The sequence below is a fragment of the Neocloeon triangulifer genome, unplaced genomic scaffold, assembly GCF_031216515.1.
Source record: "Neocloeon triangulifer isolate White Clay Creek 2 clone unplaced genomic scaffold, ASM3121651v1 ptg000001l, whole genome shotgun sequence".
Lineage (NCBI taxonomy): Eukaryota > Metazoa > Arthropoda > Insecta > Ephemeroptera > Baetidae > Neocloeon > Neocloeon triangulifer.
In genome coordinates, this window is record NW_026775544.1 from 1154189 (window position 1) to 1168835 (window position 14647).

The 14647-nt window shown below is 36.8% G+C and overlaps 3 protein-coding genes across 3 annotated transcripts; 1 reads left to right on the forward strand and 2 right to left on the reverse strand.

The window, feature by feature from the left end:
- Positions 1–365: 365 nt before the first annotated feature.
- Positions 366–2313, reverse strand: LOC132194051 (uncharacterized). Its single transcript, XM_059615111.1, has 3 exons — positions 2075–2313; positions 1801–2016; positions 366–1127 (listed from the first exon to the last, which is right to left on the reverse strand). Exons 1-3 carry the CDS (start codon positions 2145–2147, stop codon positions 934–936), a joined length of 483 nt encoding a protein of 160 aa, XP_059471094.1. The 5' UTR covers positions 2148–2313; the 3' UTR covers positions 366–933.
- Positions 2314–3562: 1249 nt separating this feature from the next.
- On the forward strand, positions 3563–10517 carry LOC132194021 (malonyl-CoA decarboxylase, mitochondrial-like). The gene is made up of 9 exons (XM_059615055.1): positions 3563–3705; positions 3766–4231; positions 7949–8083; positions 8135–8275; positions 8555–8707; positions 9136–9331; positions 9518–9985; positions 10042–10147; positions 10286–10517. Exons 2-9 carry the CDS (start codon positions 3914–3916, stop codon positions 10404–10406), a joined length of 1638 nt encoding a protein of 545 aa, XP_059471038.1. The 5' UTR covers positions 3563–3705; positions 3766–3913; the 3' UTR covers positions 10407–10517.
- LOC132194012 (WD repeat-containing protein 6) lies at positions 10251–14145 on the reverse strand. The gene is made up of 14 exons (XM_059615046.1): positions 13949–14145; positions 13710–13884; positions 13494–13646; positions 13121–13436; positions 12966–13070; positions 12616–12883; positions 12294–12568; positions 12025–12239; positions 11788–11977; positions 11493–11730; positions 11251–11437; positions 10868–11196; positions 10658–10811; positions 10251–10601 (listed from the first exon to the last, which is right to left on the reverse strand). Exons 1-14 carry the CDS (start codon positions 14034–14036, stop codon positions 10535–10537), a joined length of 2760 nt encoding a protein of 919 aa, XP_059471029.1. The 5' UTR covers positions 14037–14145; the 3' UTR covers positions 10251–10534.
- Between the last annotated feature and the right edge of the window lie 502 nt (positions 14146–14647).

The window sequence follows — 14647 nt, forward strand, 5'->3', positions numbered from 1 at the left end:
TTGCATTGCAAGATATACACATAACATTCTGTTTTCCTTTTGCGTTATGTCGCGAAATAAATTTGAATGGATTGAACAAATTCACGCAACCCTATATATTATAACAGATTTAAATTAAAATTATAATTTTCTTGAAAATATTCTTGACTATTTGGATTTTTTTACATAAAAAGAATAAAATTTTGACAAAACGGGTCATTGACCTTGGAAGGTGTCTTTCTTTCTAGTAAACAGAACTGCTCGACGCGCACCAATTCCACAGCACTACTGTCTTTCTGTTGCATGGTCAATATCAGTAGCTGCGCGATTACATTATCATTTGTACCACTACAAAAGCTGCATACTGTTATATTCCCTCATGTAAATAAAAAAAGTGCGGCGACTTGAGTTTATATTTCGTTTTTTCTTTAATATTCAATACAGCATTGATTTTACAGTACTTATTTATTTGTTATTACTTACAACTAAAACAGTCAAGCAATGTAACAGAAATATAATTATCTTCATCACAGTGTTTGCTACAAAATTAAATTAATGACTGAGTGTGTGTTTCTCGAGCGCCTTTACAACATAGCATCAGCTTGGGAACAAAGATGGAATTAAAACGGTGATTATTTCATATTACATCTTCGTGAACATCAATTATTATTTTTTCATAAAAAAACATTCGCCTTCTTTTCACGCCTGGTTTTGATTCCAGTCACAATCTCTAAACCTATCTCTTCGGTCTTTGTCTATACTTGGTTTGATGTATATATAATTGGATTTCTTTACAAAAAATGGAATATTCTTCTCATATCATTTGGTACAAAATATTGAGGGTGGCTACTTTCGTTTTCCGCCTCGCACTCTCCGAAAAGCCAATCGAATCACCCACAAGCTGCAGTCGCACTCGACAGCGTCCCTCTAAACACAGCTTTGGGCCGACCTGTCTCACGCTATTGGGTCGTCGTCGTCATCCGGCCCTCGGATCAGGACGTCGTTGGTCCTCCTGGATGCCATCGCTCTTTGAGCAAGGAGTCGCGCTCGAGCCGGCCAGTTGTACCTGTGGCCAAGGTAGACCAGCACGATTACCAAGGTTAAGACCAGGAGCACCGGAACCAGTATGTGGCCCACAACAGCGTCATCTGAAATTGTTAAAAAAAAAAATTAATTTATTAATTACATATCTTGTTGTTGCACGAAACTGGGATGAGGAGGAAATTTAAGTAAATTACTTCTAGCATGGTGATTAAAAAGATTTTTGTATGGTTTTATTTAATAAAGATGATTTCTTAGAAAAAGTAGTTTACATTATTCAATTTTTATGTGGGAAGAAAAGAAAGTCCTGGTGGATAATAAATTAAAATAGGAATTAAAAACTTCAAGATGGTAAAACTGTAAGATGATTTACTGTGGTTGTGATTATTTATTTTAATGCGAGTTTTGATAAGAATGGCCGTAAACAAAAACTAACGTAGAAGCTGATAAAGGCAAAGTGCATAGATTTTAAATCTGACTCACAATCTGTAATCACAAGACCTGAGACGGATTTAATTTGACATATTTTTGTATAAAATTGCTAGTTCTGCTAGATCACAATTTAAAAAAAAAAATCGAGAAACCGAGAGAGAGAAAACATTATTTAAAAATATTAAATGAACAAATCTAGAGAATTTTAAAGAAGCCTAGCTTAAAGTGTTTGTAATACTTTAAAAAATTTTATTAAAAAAAATCGCCATGCATAAATAAATAAAGGTTTTTCCTCTGGATCGCAAGTTTTTACTGTCTAAAATCATTGATAAACTATTATGGAATTACGTCGGTCAGGTCCATTCGTGTGTGGAGACGCTGTGGGCAACGAGCCTGGGGTGGTTGAGGGCACAGGGTGCTCTCCGACGCACTCGCCCTGATTCCTGCCGTAACCTGGGATGCACTGGCAGACGCCGTCCGAACCCTTGTTGACACTTTGAACGCACATCTCGTTTTTTCCGCACGCCTCGATGTCGGCGAACTGGCATGCTTTACCCTTGGCCGCTGTGAGAAAGAACAAATAGGTGATAATTACGCAGGTTGAGCCGATTTTCCAACTTACCTGAGGAAGCAACTTGCAGGAGCAGGCAGACGGAAAGCAGGAAGACGAGGATTTGGGGCGCCGTCGGGGCCATCTCGGCGGTCGGCGCGAGCCTTCGGCGGTCGAAGAAACGCGTCGCAAAAACCAACTGCGGCCAAAGTTGCACAATCGGCGTTATTTGACGAATTTCGTTCTGCGAAGTCAATCGTTTCCAAGTGCTCTCTCAGCTGCTCGATCGCGCTCGGTTCGTGGACGGAGAAAACAGTTTCAACTCCGCATGCGTCGTGGTCTCGCGACAGAACAGTCATCATCACCCTTTTTCATTATTTTCCATGTGTACTCGCTTCGTGTGCCTCACAATCAGTGTTAATTAGCGGTCATGCACAAGTACGAGGAAGAAATGCTAATCACGTTTCATGTCCTTATTAAATTAAAAAGTTTAAACATAATTTTTTTAACACATTATTAATTTATAATTCTGTATTTAATTTTTAATTCTTTTTAGTATTTAATTTTAGAATACAATAGTCAATTTTTTACACGGTGTTTAATTCTTTTTATTGTTTAATTTTTTATGAACGCATTATTTTCTATTTTCCAATAATTGCTTCAGTTAAATTTATTGATATTATATTATTTAATTAAATATAAATTAAATTCAACGTTGTATTTGAATTTTGAATGTCTAGAAAAATTTAAAATAACTGGCAAGAGCTTCTTATTTTTATTTTCTTATGGCTATCTACAATTTAATGTAAATTTTAGTTACTTTTAGCACACTCCATAAAGCATTATTGCGCAAAAGTGCTAAAAAAAAGCATTGCATTCCTCAGAAACAAACAAACAATCAGATTTACTTTTTTACATTGTAATAATGAAGGGCAGTAAAGGCAAATTCAAAAATCTAGTGCGGAAAACCATGTAATCCTAATAAATTAACAAAATATTATGTAAATTTAATTTTATAGTTAATCTTATTTTGAAATCGCTCTCACTTCAAATTTTGGTTTTGATTTTTTTTAATTTTAAACTCTAAAATTAAATATGAAAAAATATTTCAAAAATATATCGGGATTTATCAGTAACAAAGATCGCACAACAAAACCTTATTTTCCATCTAAAAAAAAAAAAAATTATCAGAGGATTTTTTAATTCAATTAAAATTTTAATTAAAATTGAGCCTGTTCCTTCAGGATATGATTTGGTTTTGTTAATTTCTTCAAAAGAAAATGAGAGACAGGTTGAATCTTATTATTATAGTACATAAGTTTTTAGCAAAATCTCTTTTTTCTTTGTTGTTGGTGCATTTTTGACCAGCAATCATTGTTTCTCTTCCAAAATTTTTCAATTGGTCAATTGAAAATTCGTAAAATTTCTGTATAAATTTTAACGCATAGAATAATAATAAAGTAAAAATAAATAGGAAAAAGCGGAAAAAAAACTATGGGGCCAAAATATTTCAGCAACTTAGCGCGTTGCTGGCACAAAAAATAAACCGAAGTTTGAGTTTGCGCATTGCAAAGCAGGGGCAACGCAAAAAGAAATGTAAACAAAGTCAAGTGGCTCGAGTCGAATGTTCTTAAAGTTACGTTCATATTTTGCTCTCACTATGCACAGAAATTTGGCAGCTCCACGATAAATTAAGAGAGAAGGTTTACATTATCATTTCCTCTCAAGACCCGTGTTTTAATTTTATTTTAATTTATTTGCAGTAATAAATACGACGTCATTTATAATCCATATCAAATTGCAACTGCACAACCGCAATTATAGGACTATTTTCCACCGCCTATTTAACAGCGAGACGAAAGAGTTCCCCGTGAAAATGCTTTCTAAACGCGAAACCCTGCTGAAAAGCTGATGAGCAAACGTTCCGTCAGAGAAGAATTGAGTGACGGTGCAATCAAGTGCGAATTTTTGGCCGCTGCCCAAAAGATGCTGCTTTCGCTGGGGCGCGCAGTCCTGCGCCGCGCAGCTGCAGTTGCCCCTCCGACGATGCTGCCCACCCCCGAGCTGCACCACCTGCCTACCTTCGATGAGGACGAAACGTCCCCAGGGGCCACCCTGGCGGGGGCCTTCGGCGCCTTCGACGAGGCGGACGACGAGCAAAGGGTGGGCGACCTGGTCAAGGAAATTTTCTCCTTCAGGGACTCTGCCGTCAGCAATTGGATCGTCGAGGTAATTAAATTGTGCATTGCACCACTGCAGTTGTAATGTTTGGTCTATTTTTACTGCAGCCAGACCAAAACTCTTGGGCAATCTAAGATTTTTGTTTGCTCAGCGATCCAATTTTTTCATGGATTTTTTTTTTGTACATTTGATGATTGTCAAAATTGGTGAAATGATTTTTTTTTATAACAAAGCTGCAATATATTATTTTAAAAAGCTTAGTTTACAAATTAATTATTATTTTTTGCTATAATTTTTTTTAATGACTTGAATTTTAGATTAAGTTTTAATTTAAAATGAAATTAAAAAACACACTTAAATTTGATTTAAAAATAAATATTTATCTACCTACACTTTAAATTTTTCAATAAAATAATTTACAAAACATACTATGACTGAAAATAAAAGTCTGCCTTAAACATGATTAAATTATTTAATTGTCCCCAAAAATATTAACTTCTTTGTTATTTTTGTTTATGCATTTAAAAGAAGAAAAAAATAAATAAAATTAGGTATATTTCTTTGATTTTAATTTCAGATTTCAGCACTGAAAAAATTTAAAATTATAAGTAAAGCTAGGCAATGATGTATTATAAAATATTTTTCCATTCATTCAGGATTATACATTTTGTTTTGTTAATTATATTTGCAAGAACAATATTCCTCCTCTTGAATGAATTTTGTTTGGCCAATTTTTTTTATTGGCTAAACAGCCTGTAAGGGTAAAATTAATTTTTCAAAATTGATTGCATTTGGTATCAATTTGAGAAGCAGAAAAGTTGAAATTTCTGTTGTAAACACAAATTAATTTGAATTTTAAATCTTTCCTTTTCATTTTAAAACTTTAATTAGATATACATACATTTTTAATTGTATTTCATATTTAATCAAAATCAATTGTTGCTATAAGCTGCTGAAGTTGTAGAAATAGTTTTCATTTCATCGACTTAATACAATTATTACGTCCTTGAAAATAATGCAAAAATGCAATATTTACATTTACACGCATTTACATTTTTTCTATCTTATTATTAAGCAGGATTTTTAAAAAAAAGTAATGTTGTCTGTTTTTAATATTTGCAAGTATTTTTGTCGAATAATTGCAAAATCTAAAATTAACTGTTTATAAAACCGCATAATAAATGTAATTTTAATTTTTTTTTCTCACAAAACTAAGCTTTATCATACAGGTTTTTATACAAGTTATTGTATTTTTTTTTTTAATGTATACTCTTCTTACAAATTTCGTCTTTTTCTACACTCAAATTATCTCCGCTCTCGTCAACTCTCAATTAGAATATTACATGTCATGTATTGCTAATTAGCCTGGAATATATTGCATGTGATATTTTATACAATAAAAAATCATGTCGCAACACTACTTTGAACATTTATATTAATTAAAATTCACAATGTTCCCGCGTGGTTCACAAATATGCTGCAGCGGATTGAGATCGTCAGTTCAAAGGTTTCTCATCTTTTTTGATCCTCTCTCATTACAAAATGCAACTAGTTGGTTTTACAATTACACCTCGTTATTTATCATTCTCGCGGGTAGTTCAAGATTTAATTAAGAGTTAAGGCAAGTGGTGTTGAGAAAATTGTGAAAATAACCCAAATGGATGCGGTTGCAAATTTTTTTTTCACATGTGAACGGCACTTTCGTAGCTCGGCGGGTCTTCCTCTTTCTCCATTGCTGCTTGCATGTAAGGCGGGGGCGGTGCTTGCTAAAAAATTGAAAAATTTTGACTTGCATAATTTTGAAATTTAATTTTTGAAAAATTTAAATTTAGACAATTTATCAATTTTAATGATTCTACCAACGTGGAAATTAATATGTTCAGAGCCAAAATTAGATTTATTGTTAGTAAAGATTCAAATTGATAAAAATGAGTTTTTGCCTGTTGGGCTGGTGTGCTGCAGGGCGGGTCCTCTTCCATTCCGATTCCGAGCCAGTACGCGCTGGAAGACTGGGTCCTAAGGGTGTCTTTTCGCACAGTGTTGTACCTGCAGCAGCAGCACGCCATGATCACCAGCAACACCAGCCCTCCTAGCATAGCCCTTTAATAAATGCAGAAAATTTAAAAAAAAGAAAGAAATATTTTAACGATAATTTTTTATTATAAAGAGATAAAAATCTATATTTTAACTGGAGTGATTAAAATCTGATAAAAAAAATAAATTCGCAAATAAGTGTTTTCATTCATATTCAGATAATTCTCTTTTCACCATTGCCGAAAAATCTGTAATTGAATTAAAAAGGTATTTTTAACATAATCGGTATTGTAAGGGCACAAAGTTAAAAAATAAAAACAGGCCAACAGAAATAATAAAATTTTAAGGTTCTCTCGTCATAAATTTAATCACTGGAGTTAATCTAATGTGTTTTATGGAGCATGACAGTTTTTCCAGCTGACTATTTTTGTGTGCATGTTCGGCGCTCACTCGGTCACCGACCAGAACAAGTCGTGCAATTTTTAGAAGTGGTCGCACTTCCCTGACAGCGGGCTATAGGCCTTGGTACAACCGTGTGCACATACATTTGCCATAATGGTTATATACAACTCTAGAATAGAAAATGCAAGCCTAAATAAAGTCAGTATCGCGTGTTTGGCAACTGTCTCTATGGCAACGCGCGCATTGGCCCCATATTATTATACCCAAAGTGATGAGAGAGAATGGTCAGATTCGCCTGCTATATACCAAAATAAAATTCCAACCAATGAACCAAGAATTTAAAAACCTATTAAAAGCTAAAGATATGTGTTTCTATTTTAGTTTTATAATAATAAATTATGCAAAAATTTTAAAAATTAATTAACGAATTGAATTAAAAAGAATAATAATAAAAATTAAAATATAGAATGCAATGCAGATGGAAAATCAGAAAAATTATGAAGGGGAAAGAAAGGGTGGGTGTTATATACTGACCCGCCGAGCAGCAGGTTCACATGCTGCAGGACGAAGCCCTCGCGCTTGCCAGCCATAGACTGTGAGCAAAACAAGAGCGGCCACCGTACCGTGCGCCCAGAGCGCGCGCCTCCTCTGGGAAGGCGCCGCCGACCGCAGAGAAGGTCGATAGGCAGACGCTACCTGCCAGCCCTCGCACGTATTATTGTGTCGGACAGAATTAATTTTAATCAGGCTAATGCAGCTAATTATTTTTGCGGCCGCTTGTAAATTATTCATTCAAGTGCGGGGACCGCGACCCAGAAAAATTTTAATGCTCTTTCGTGACCGTCGGGGGTTGACACCCCGCGTACGTCCGTGTGTGCGAAACACGTCGAGAGGGAAAAAAACGTCGGTCCTGCGTGCGTGCCCGGCACATCTTTTTTATTTGTTACTGACACCTGCGGGAATACGCAATGGGATTGCTTGTATTACGCTAAAAGCCATGGAAGTCCAGGGTGAATACAGAATAAATGAAACGAATTTTCAAAGTTTTTGTTTGGTGTGACGAGAGATCCTGATCACTGATCATTGAAAGAGTGACGCAAGGACAGGTCACGCGAAGCAATAAAAAATTATTCATTTCTCGACTTTTATTTTAGTATTCAATCAACAGACTGAAAAAAAGTTATCAGGAATTTCTCAATCCGAATGATGAAATGAGACTGGAAATAATTTCAGAATTTATTATAATAAAAATTGAGTTGATCACAGTGATAAAATTTCCTTAGCCTTATGCATTGCATTTATTCATCTTTTTATTATTATTTTTCACAGACCAAAGTGAAGCTGCTGTGCGCGGAATACAAATGCATGCCGAGCCATGACGCTTTTCTCAAGATGATCGCTTGCGACTACTCAGTGGACAACACCAGACTGCAGGAGGCGGCCAAAGCGCTGCTCAGTTTGGACGTGAAAGCAATAAATTGTTGAAATTTATGAAAAACTAATAAAATTCTGCAGCCTGGTGACCACAGAGGAGCTGTCAAAGCGCAAGAGAAGCTGCGGGACCAATTAGCACCAAGGTACCATTGGCTCTTTACGCATATGGGCCGTCTGGAAGGTGGTGTCAAGTTCCTAGTCGATTTGCGCACGGATGTCTTGGTGAGTTCTTTTTTATTAAAAAATATTCATTTTGATTATATTTTTCAAATGGGCATCAAAAGTAAAAGCAGATTATTATTTTTTTTTTTAATTAAATTGACTTTGTAGATATTTATAATCAAATAATTATTTCAGCTGCTCTAAATTATGATTGAATGGTGTGTTTTTTGTGCTCCAATCCATTTGGACGCATTTGGAATTAAATCAAGTGCAAGAAATTTTTTTTTATTCATTTTGTGCTTTTCTGCAACTACTTTTATTCTTCTCTTAATTATGTAGGACGCATTGGCAGAGAGCAAGGACGAAGCAGTGACCGCCGACTTGCAGCAGTTGAACGCCACGCTACGAGACTTGCTCTCAATGTGGTTCTCTGTCGGTTTCTTGCGTCTGGAGAGAGTCACCTGGCAATCGCCGTGCGACCTCTTGCAAAAGGTGAGTACGCGGCTTGCCCCCGGCGCATAATTAGTTGCTCACGCGCTTTTTCCTTTGTTCACTTCTGGCACTCGACAAAAAGCTTGAGAGAGTTTTGCACACCGAGCACTCTTCAAGAGCATATCCTTCCTTGGCGAATACTCTTAAACACATACCGCATACACGCGGAGTAGACAAATCTTTTCCGTTTCAAAGGACACGGGTTGGCTGGTTGGCATCACCACTACTTTGGTGTATGTGCGCCTCTAAAACAAAACCAAGCACATGGCTGTGAATTAAGGTCGCCACAAGAGCTTTCTTTTGACTCTCCGAGCTTGGGAAATTTAACTCTCATCTCTTTCTTTTTCAAAGTCAACTTGCACCTGTGAAGGGGGTGCTTTTTCTTTGATTTCAAAGTGATTAAGCATGTGTGTTTTTGTTTATTCTAGGTGAGTGACTACGAGGCGGTGCATCCGATGAGGGGATGGACTGACCTCAAAAGAAGGGTGGGGCCGTACAGGAGGTGTTTCATGTTCACCCACGACAGCATGCCGAGAGAGCCTATCGTCGTTTTGCACACTGCCCTGGCGGACACCATCAGCTCCAGCATGAGAGGCATTGTAACAGCCGCTCAAAGACTCTCAGGTGAGCCAAAAGAGGTGCTTCAATATAATGGAAACAGGTGTTCCTTTGATGACCTCTCCTGGGAAATCAGCTCAAGAACTAAAATGAAGCTTAAGAATTCTTTTTGTCTGCAATTTTCAATTTTCTAAATACTCACAAATCTAGCAAAATACTTGAATTTTTTAATAAACAATTCTATCCTCATAGTTGATGCAAGTGCTGCTGGAGGCTTGGCCGGTCTCCTGATGGCCGAAAATGAAAATGCCGACCTTGTCAAAGCTGCGATCTTCTACTCTATCACCTCTACACAACGAGGACTACAAGGTATCGAGCTTGGCAATTACCTAATCAAAAGAGTTGTCAAGGAGCTGCGCGCTGAATTCCCCCTGGTGCATCAGTTCTCGTCTCTTTCCCCCATTCCTCAGTTTCGCTCGTGGCTACTGGATCGACTGAAAGTTTCCAAGCTGCAGCAGCTCTTCACCTCTGAGGAAATCGACATTCTGTCGGCCCACTTAGGTTGTCCTGCTGACCCTGCCAATGTGCGAACGCTTCTTTCGACCAACGACTGGCTGACTGATCATGTCTTTGTCCAAACTATGGAGGATCCTTTGATGAGATTGTGCTCAAGGTACCTGTACTTGGAAAAGCGCCGAGGTTTTGCCCTGGACAGTGTTGGTACAAACATCAAATTTTCTAATAAAATCGATTTAATTGACAGTGGATTGTATTAGGAAATTTCCATTTGAGGAATGGAGCTGTGATGTGGAGGTTGAACTGGAGAGCAGACACCACCGTCAAAGGACTGAACAACTCTCTTGGGCTCATGGTTAATTACAGGTGAGTTTTATATATATATATATATATATATATATATATATATATATATATATATATATATATATATATATATATATATATATATAAAAAAAAAATACAAGGCCATAGTCTACTTTCAAATTTTGTATATATTTTAAGATACTTTTTGGAGGATGCGGAGTCAAACAGTAAGAGCTACTTGGAAGACCAGACAATAAACGCCTCGGAGCAAATAATGAGCTTAGCCGAAAAGGCAAAAGTGTTGATGAGCCTTCCATAAGTATTAAAATTATTAAAAAGTACCAAATTCATGTTAACGTCTGTGGTAACTGTTGTCTTGTTATGTTAATGAAAAATGATAATAAAAAAGCGTAAGCGTAGGAAATTATCAGCTAGTGCATGTTACCTTTATTGCAAAAAATTCAATTGCAGCACCTCGTTGCCTCTCCCAAATACAGAGAATCTCGCAGTAGATCTGAATGAATTTAATTATTATTATTTTTTTTTTTACCAAAAACAAAAATATCTTACTGAGTGCTCTTGATGATTGCTGAACCTTGGAGGTCTGAAACTTCGGAAGTTTTCTCCCATTTTTTGCACCATCCTGTGCTGCTATCATTTTCCCAAACACTCACCTTTTGGCCGCTAGTTGTAGATATGGCAAAGTTGGCAAAGACTTCAATTCCTGGAAATATGCAAGAAAATATATTTCTGACCGATTATAAAATTTAATGTTTTTACCTGTGACTTGATTAGAATATTCAAATAGATGGATTGTTGAAAGCTGATTGGCAAAAGTGCTGATTCTCAAAATACCATCGTCTCCTCCAGAAAGCAGTAGTTTTTCATCTGTTACCACAATGGAAGTCACTCCGCCTTGGTGCAGTCTCCCACTCCACAGGGGTGTTGCTTTCTCGGAAAGCAGGGAATTTTTGTTCCAGACAGCTCCAATACCATCGGAACTTCCAGAAGCAACAAAATTGATCGAAGAACTAACAGCAATGACACAACTTTTGTGAAGTGCGATGGTTTTTTTCAGTTCCAAAGATGCATCACAGAATTCAAACAACCTGTGAAAAAAAATCATTAAAGCAATAGATATAACAGAAATTAATTTCAATAACCTTAGAAAAGAGTCGGAACAGGCTGCCAAAAATACCAAGCACTCGTCTTCATGGGATATTTTGCAGAAGGACATGTACCGAGTCTCAGGGTCAGGCCTGGGGTTCTGGTATGTGTCTCTCCAAGGAGTTTTGTCAGGCTTGTCGCCATTTTCAAGAAGCATGTGGCTAATGAGTGACTTCATTACCACTGAAATGTGCAAAAGGAATAAATTAACAATCAACAAAATAAGTACTTTACTGACAATTTGATCCTATGTTGAAAATTTTCCAAATTGTTATTTGAGCTCGTCCTCCTCCACTGACTAGAATAGATTTGCTTTTCAGCAGCGATTTGACGCTTGACAAATGAGCCTGGATAACAGTTAATGGAGTTCCTACATCCTCCTTGTAAATCCTAAGTGAGCCATCCTCTCCTCCGGACAGCAAGTGGCCGTCATCCAAAGGCACCATACAATTGACCAAATTCAAATGCAGGCCAATCTAAAAACGGTTTCTATGTTAATGAAAATGGCTTAAAGTTTAAAATGATAAATTTACCCTAATCGCAGGCGCCATGATATCACTCATAGGCTTTTCTAAATAAAATGCATTTTTGTGCCTGATAAATGCAAAGCACAAGGTTTTTTGGTCACTTATTTTAAAGCTCCATGACCTATGCCCTCCACCTGGGCAGTGGAGTCGGAAAATAGGTCTTTGTTGATCCCATGACCATGCAGAGAAATATTCCCTAAAAAAATTTAATTAAAAGTTAGTATAGGATTTTAAAGCTATTACTTGTGGAATGAGTAAAGGAGAAGTCCTATGTCCAAAACTTCCAAGCCGGCCAGCATTCCAAGTCGGGGCTGACCTGCGTTGATGACTTCAATATTTCCTTTGTTGAGAATCAAATTCAGGAGCCTTCCCTCCTTACAACTAGCCCAAATTAAGCCTCTGTATTGACAGAGACCAGTTATTCCCTCTGACTTGAGGTTTAAATTTTGTACGAGCTCCTAAAATTGGTATACTTTCAAATATGAAGTGAAACAAATCCACAACTGTGTTACCTGTCTTGACATATCAAAAAGCTGTAAAAATCCTTCTTGGTCCCCAATAAGGCAAAACGTTTCTATGAGAATACCGGTGGAGGCACCTTTTGTCCTTGGACCCATCACATATGAGGCTATTTTCTTAAGCTGCTTGTCATGGTGAGACCAAAATACTCGCTCGCCATTGCTCAAAGAAATAAGAAAAGTTGATGTATTCAAAAGGACTAAGCTCAAAACTGCTGCACCGTCCGACACTTTTCCTTCAGCAGCCAATTCAAGAGAAGATGAATCTCCTACACACATTTTAGTTTTTGTTATCAAATACAAACGTATAACAAACCTTTAACTATGGTCAAAACCCCTTCGACGGTACTCATAAAAGTAAAATTTTCACTTGAGTCAATAAGCTGCACTGCGTAGTTGGGCAGCAACCTTTTGGGACCAATGGAATCCTGAAGGTAAAGTTTTTCATCGCCTCCGACCAAAAGAAGCTGCCCTGCAGAATTCCACAATACTCTCCTCAGGTCCACCGTGAGATCACTTTGCTTCACCTTCAACTTTGAGCTCAGCTTCCAACACATTATACCACCGTCTGCTCCACCAGTGACCTAAATTTTGTTTTAAAGTGTCTTTATTGAATTAAATTTAGCATGGGAGAAAATTGAATATAGAGATTTTTTGTTCTTTTACCAACAAGTTTGAGAATATGTCTGCGCTCCGAACACTTCCACCTTGGTGGGCACAGAATTTCGATATCACCTTTCCACTTTCATCCCATTGGCAAATCACCGAATCCTAAAATGAACTGATTTAATTTAGATTAATATAAAATTTTTCTATACTACCTCTCCAATGCTGACAAGGCCCATTTTGGTTGGAAGGGCTCTCCAGACTCTTGACTGGTGTCCGTAGAGCTCCTGCACCTGCTCGAATTGATTTGGCCTCTCCGTTTGTTGCCAAACTCGGACCGATCTGTCGTCGGAGCTTGTCAGAAGATGCTGTCGTTGTTCATCATAGGAAATGCTGAAAATCACCCCTTTGTGGCCTTTCAGCTGGTTTAGAACGTGCCCACTAGTGTTCCAAATCAGAACTTCTGAGAAGACGGTGCCTGAAAAGGCAACTAAAGAGTCCCAATTTGTACCTAACAGCAAAGCTGAATATCTGTAAAAAAGTGAAGTTCAAATTGTTTTAATATTTTAATTTCCTTCTTTTTGTTACATTATGCACTGGATGGGGCAGATGACCTCTTGAGAAATTTTTCCATCCTTCCACAGCACAAGGGAATTGTTGGATAAAGCAAAAGCTACGGACTTGTCTTCCAACCACTGAGCTGCTTGAATCCATTGTGAAAAAGCTGACTCCTTTTCTACTCTAGTTTTTTTTTTATAGAAACTAAGTTGTCAAATTAACTGTTTGTAGAGGTAAAAGTATTACTTGGTGAAACTGCGGCAGTCCACAACGAGGAATTGTCTGCCTCCAAAAACAACCAGTTTTTCCTCTTTTTCACAAAAGCCGTGGATTTTCTGGCCTTCGAGCACTCTTACCGTGCGATCCAACGTTGCAGACCCAGTTTCGTCCAAGATGAACACGTGTATAAATCCTCCAATTCCTGCGTTCAAAAAAATCAAATATTTAAATGGCAAAAAAGTAATGAAATTTCATTTCTGCAAAACCTGCTAAAATTTTTCGATTGTTGAGGATTTTCAGAGCTGTGACGTCAGTGGTAATTCTGACGGTGCTTTCAAAATTTGTGCTTTTCATGCTGGAGCTTAAAACTTACTTCAGCTCATTGATAAATAATTAAAAATTGTCAAATAGCCTTAAAAACGTATGAAATCCGACCGAGCCAAAAATGTAAACAGAACCACATTGGCAGTGCGGCAGATATTGACCAATGCCAGCGCAGTAGAGTAGCAAGCGCGATGAGGCGCGGAGCGGCATTATGATGTACTAATCTAAGTAAAGTTTATGTTTTTATTTGCTTTTATATTTTCATATTTTTCAATTTTTTCGTATACTTAAATTAAATAGTTTTTTAATACATATTTGTTAGTTTTCCTCCTATTTGGTTTATAAATTTTAAAATTAAAAAAAATATTTCGAAACAATTATGTGTATTAAAATTGTGCAAGTGTTTTTTTATTTTTTTATGATTTCAAATTAGAATTTCTATTCACGCATATTGTCTTACCCATTATCTTAAACTTTCAAGCATTTCAGTATGCATAAAAAAGATAAATGCTAACAATTTTTATAAATTGAAATTTTAAAATATTCCGTAACCGGCAACCGCCCAACATCAATCATATGTATAGTCATACTAGTCATGTTTCTGTCGTCAGCAGGTTTGAGGTTTATATTTATATATACTG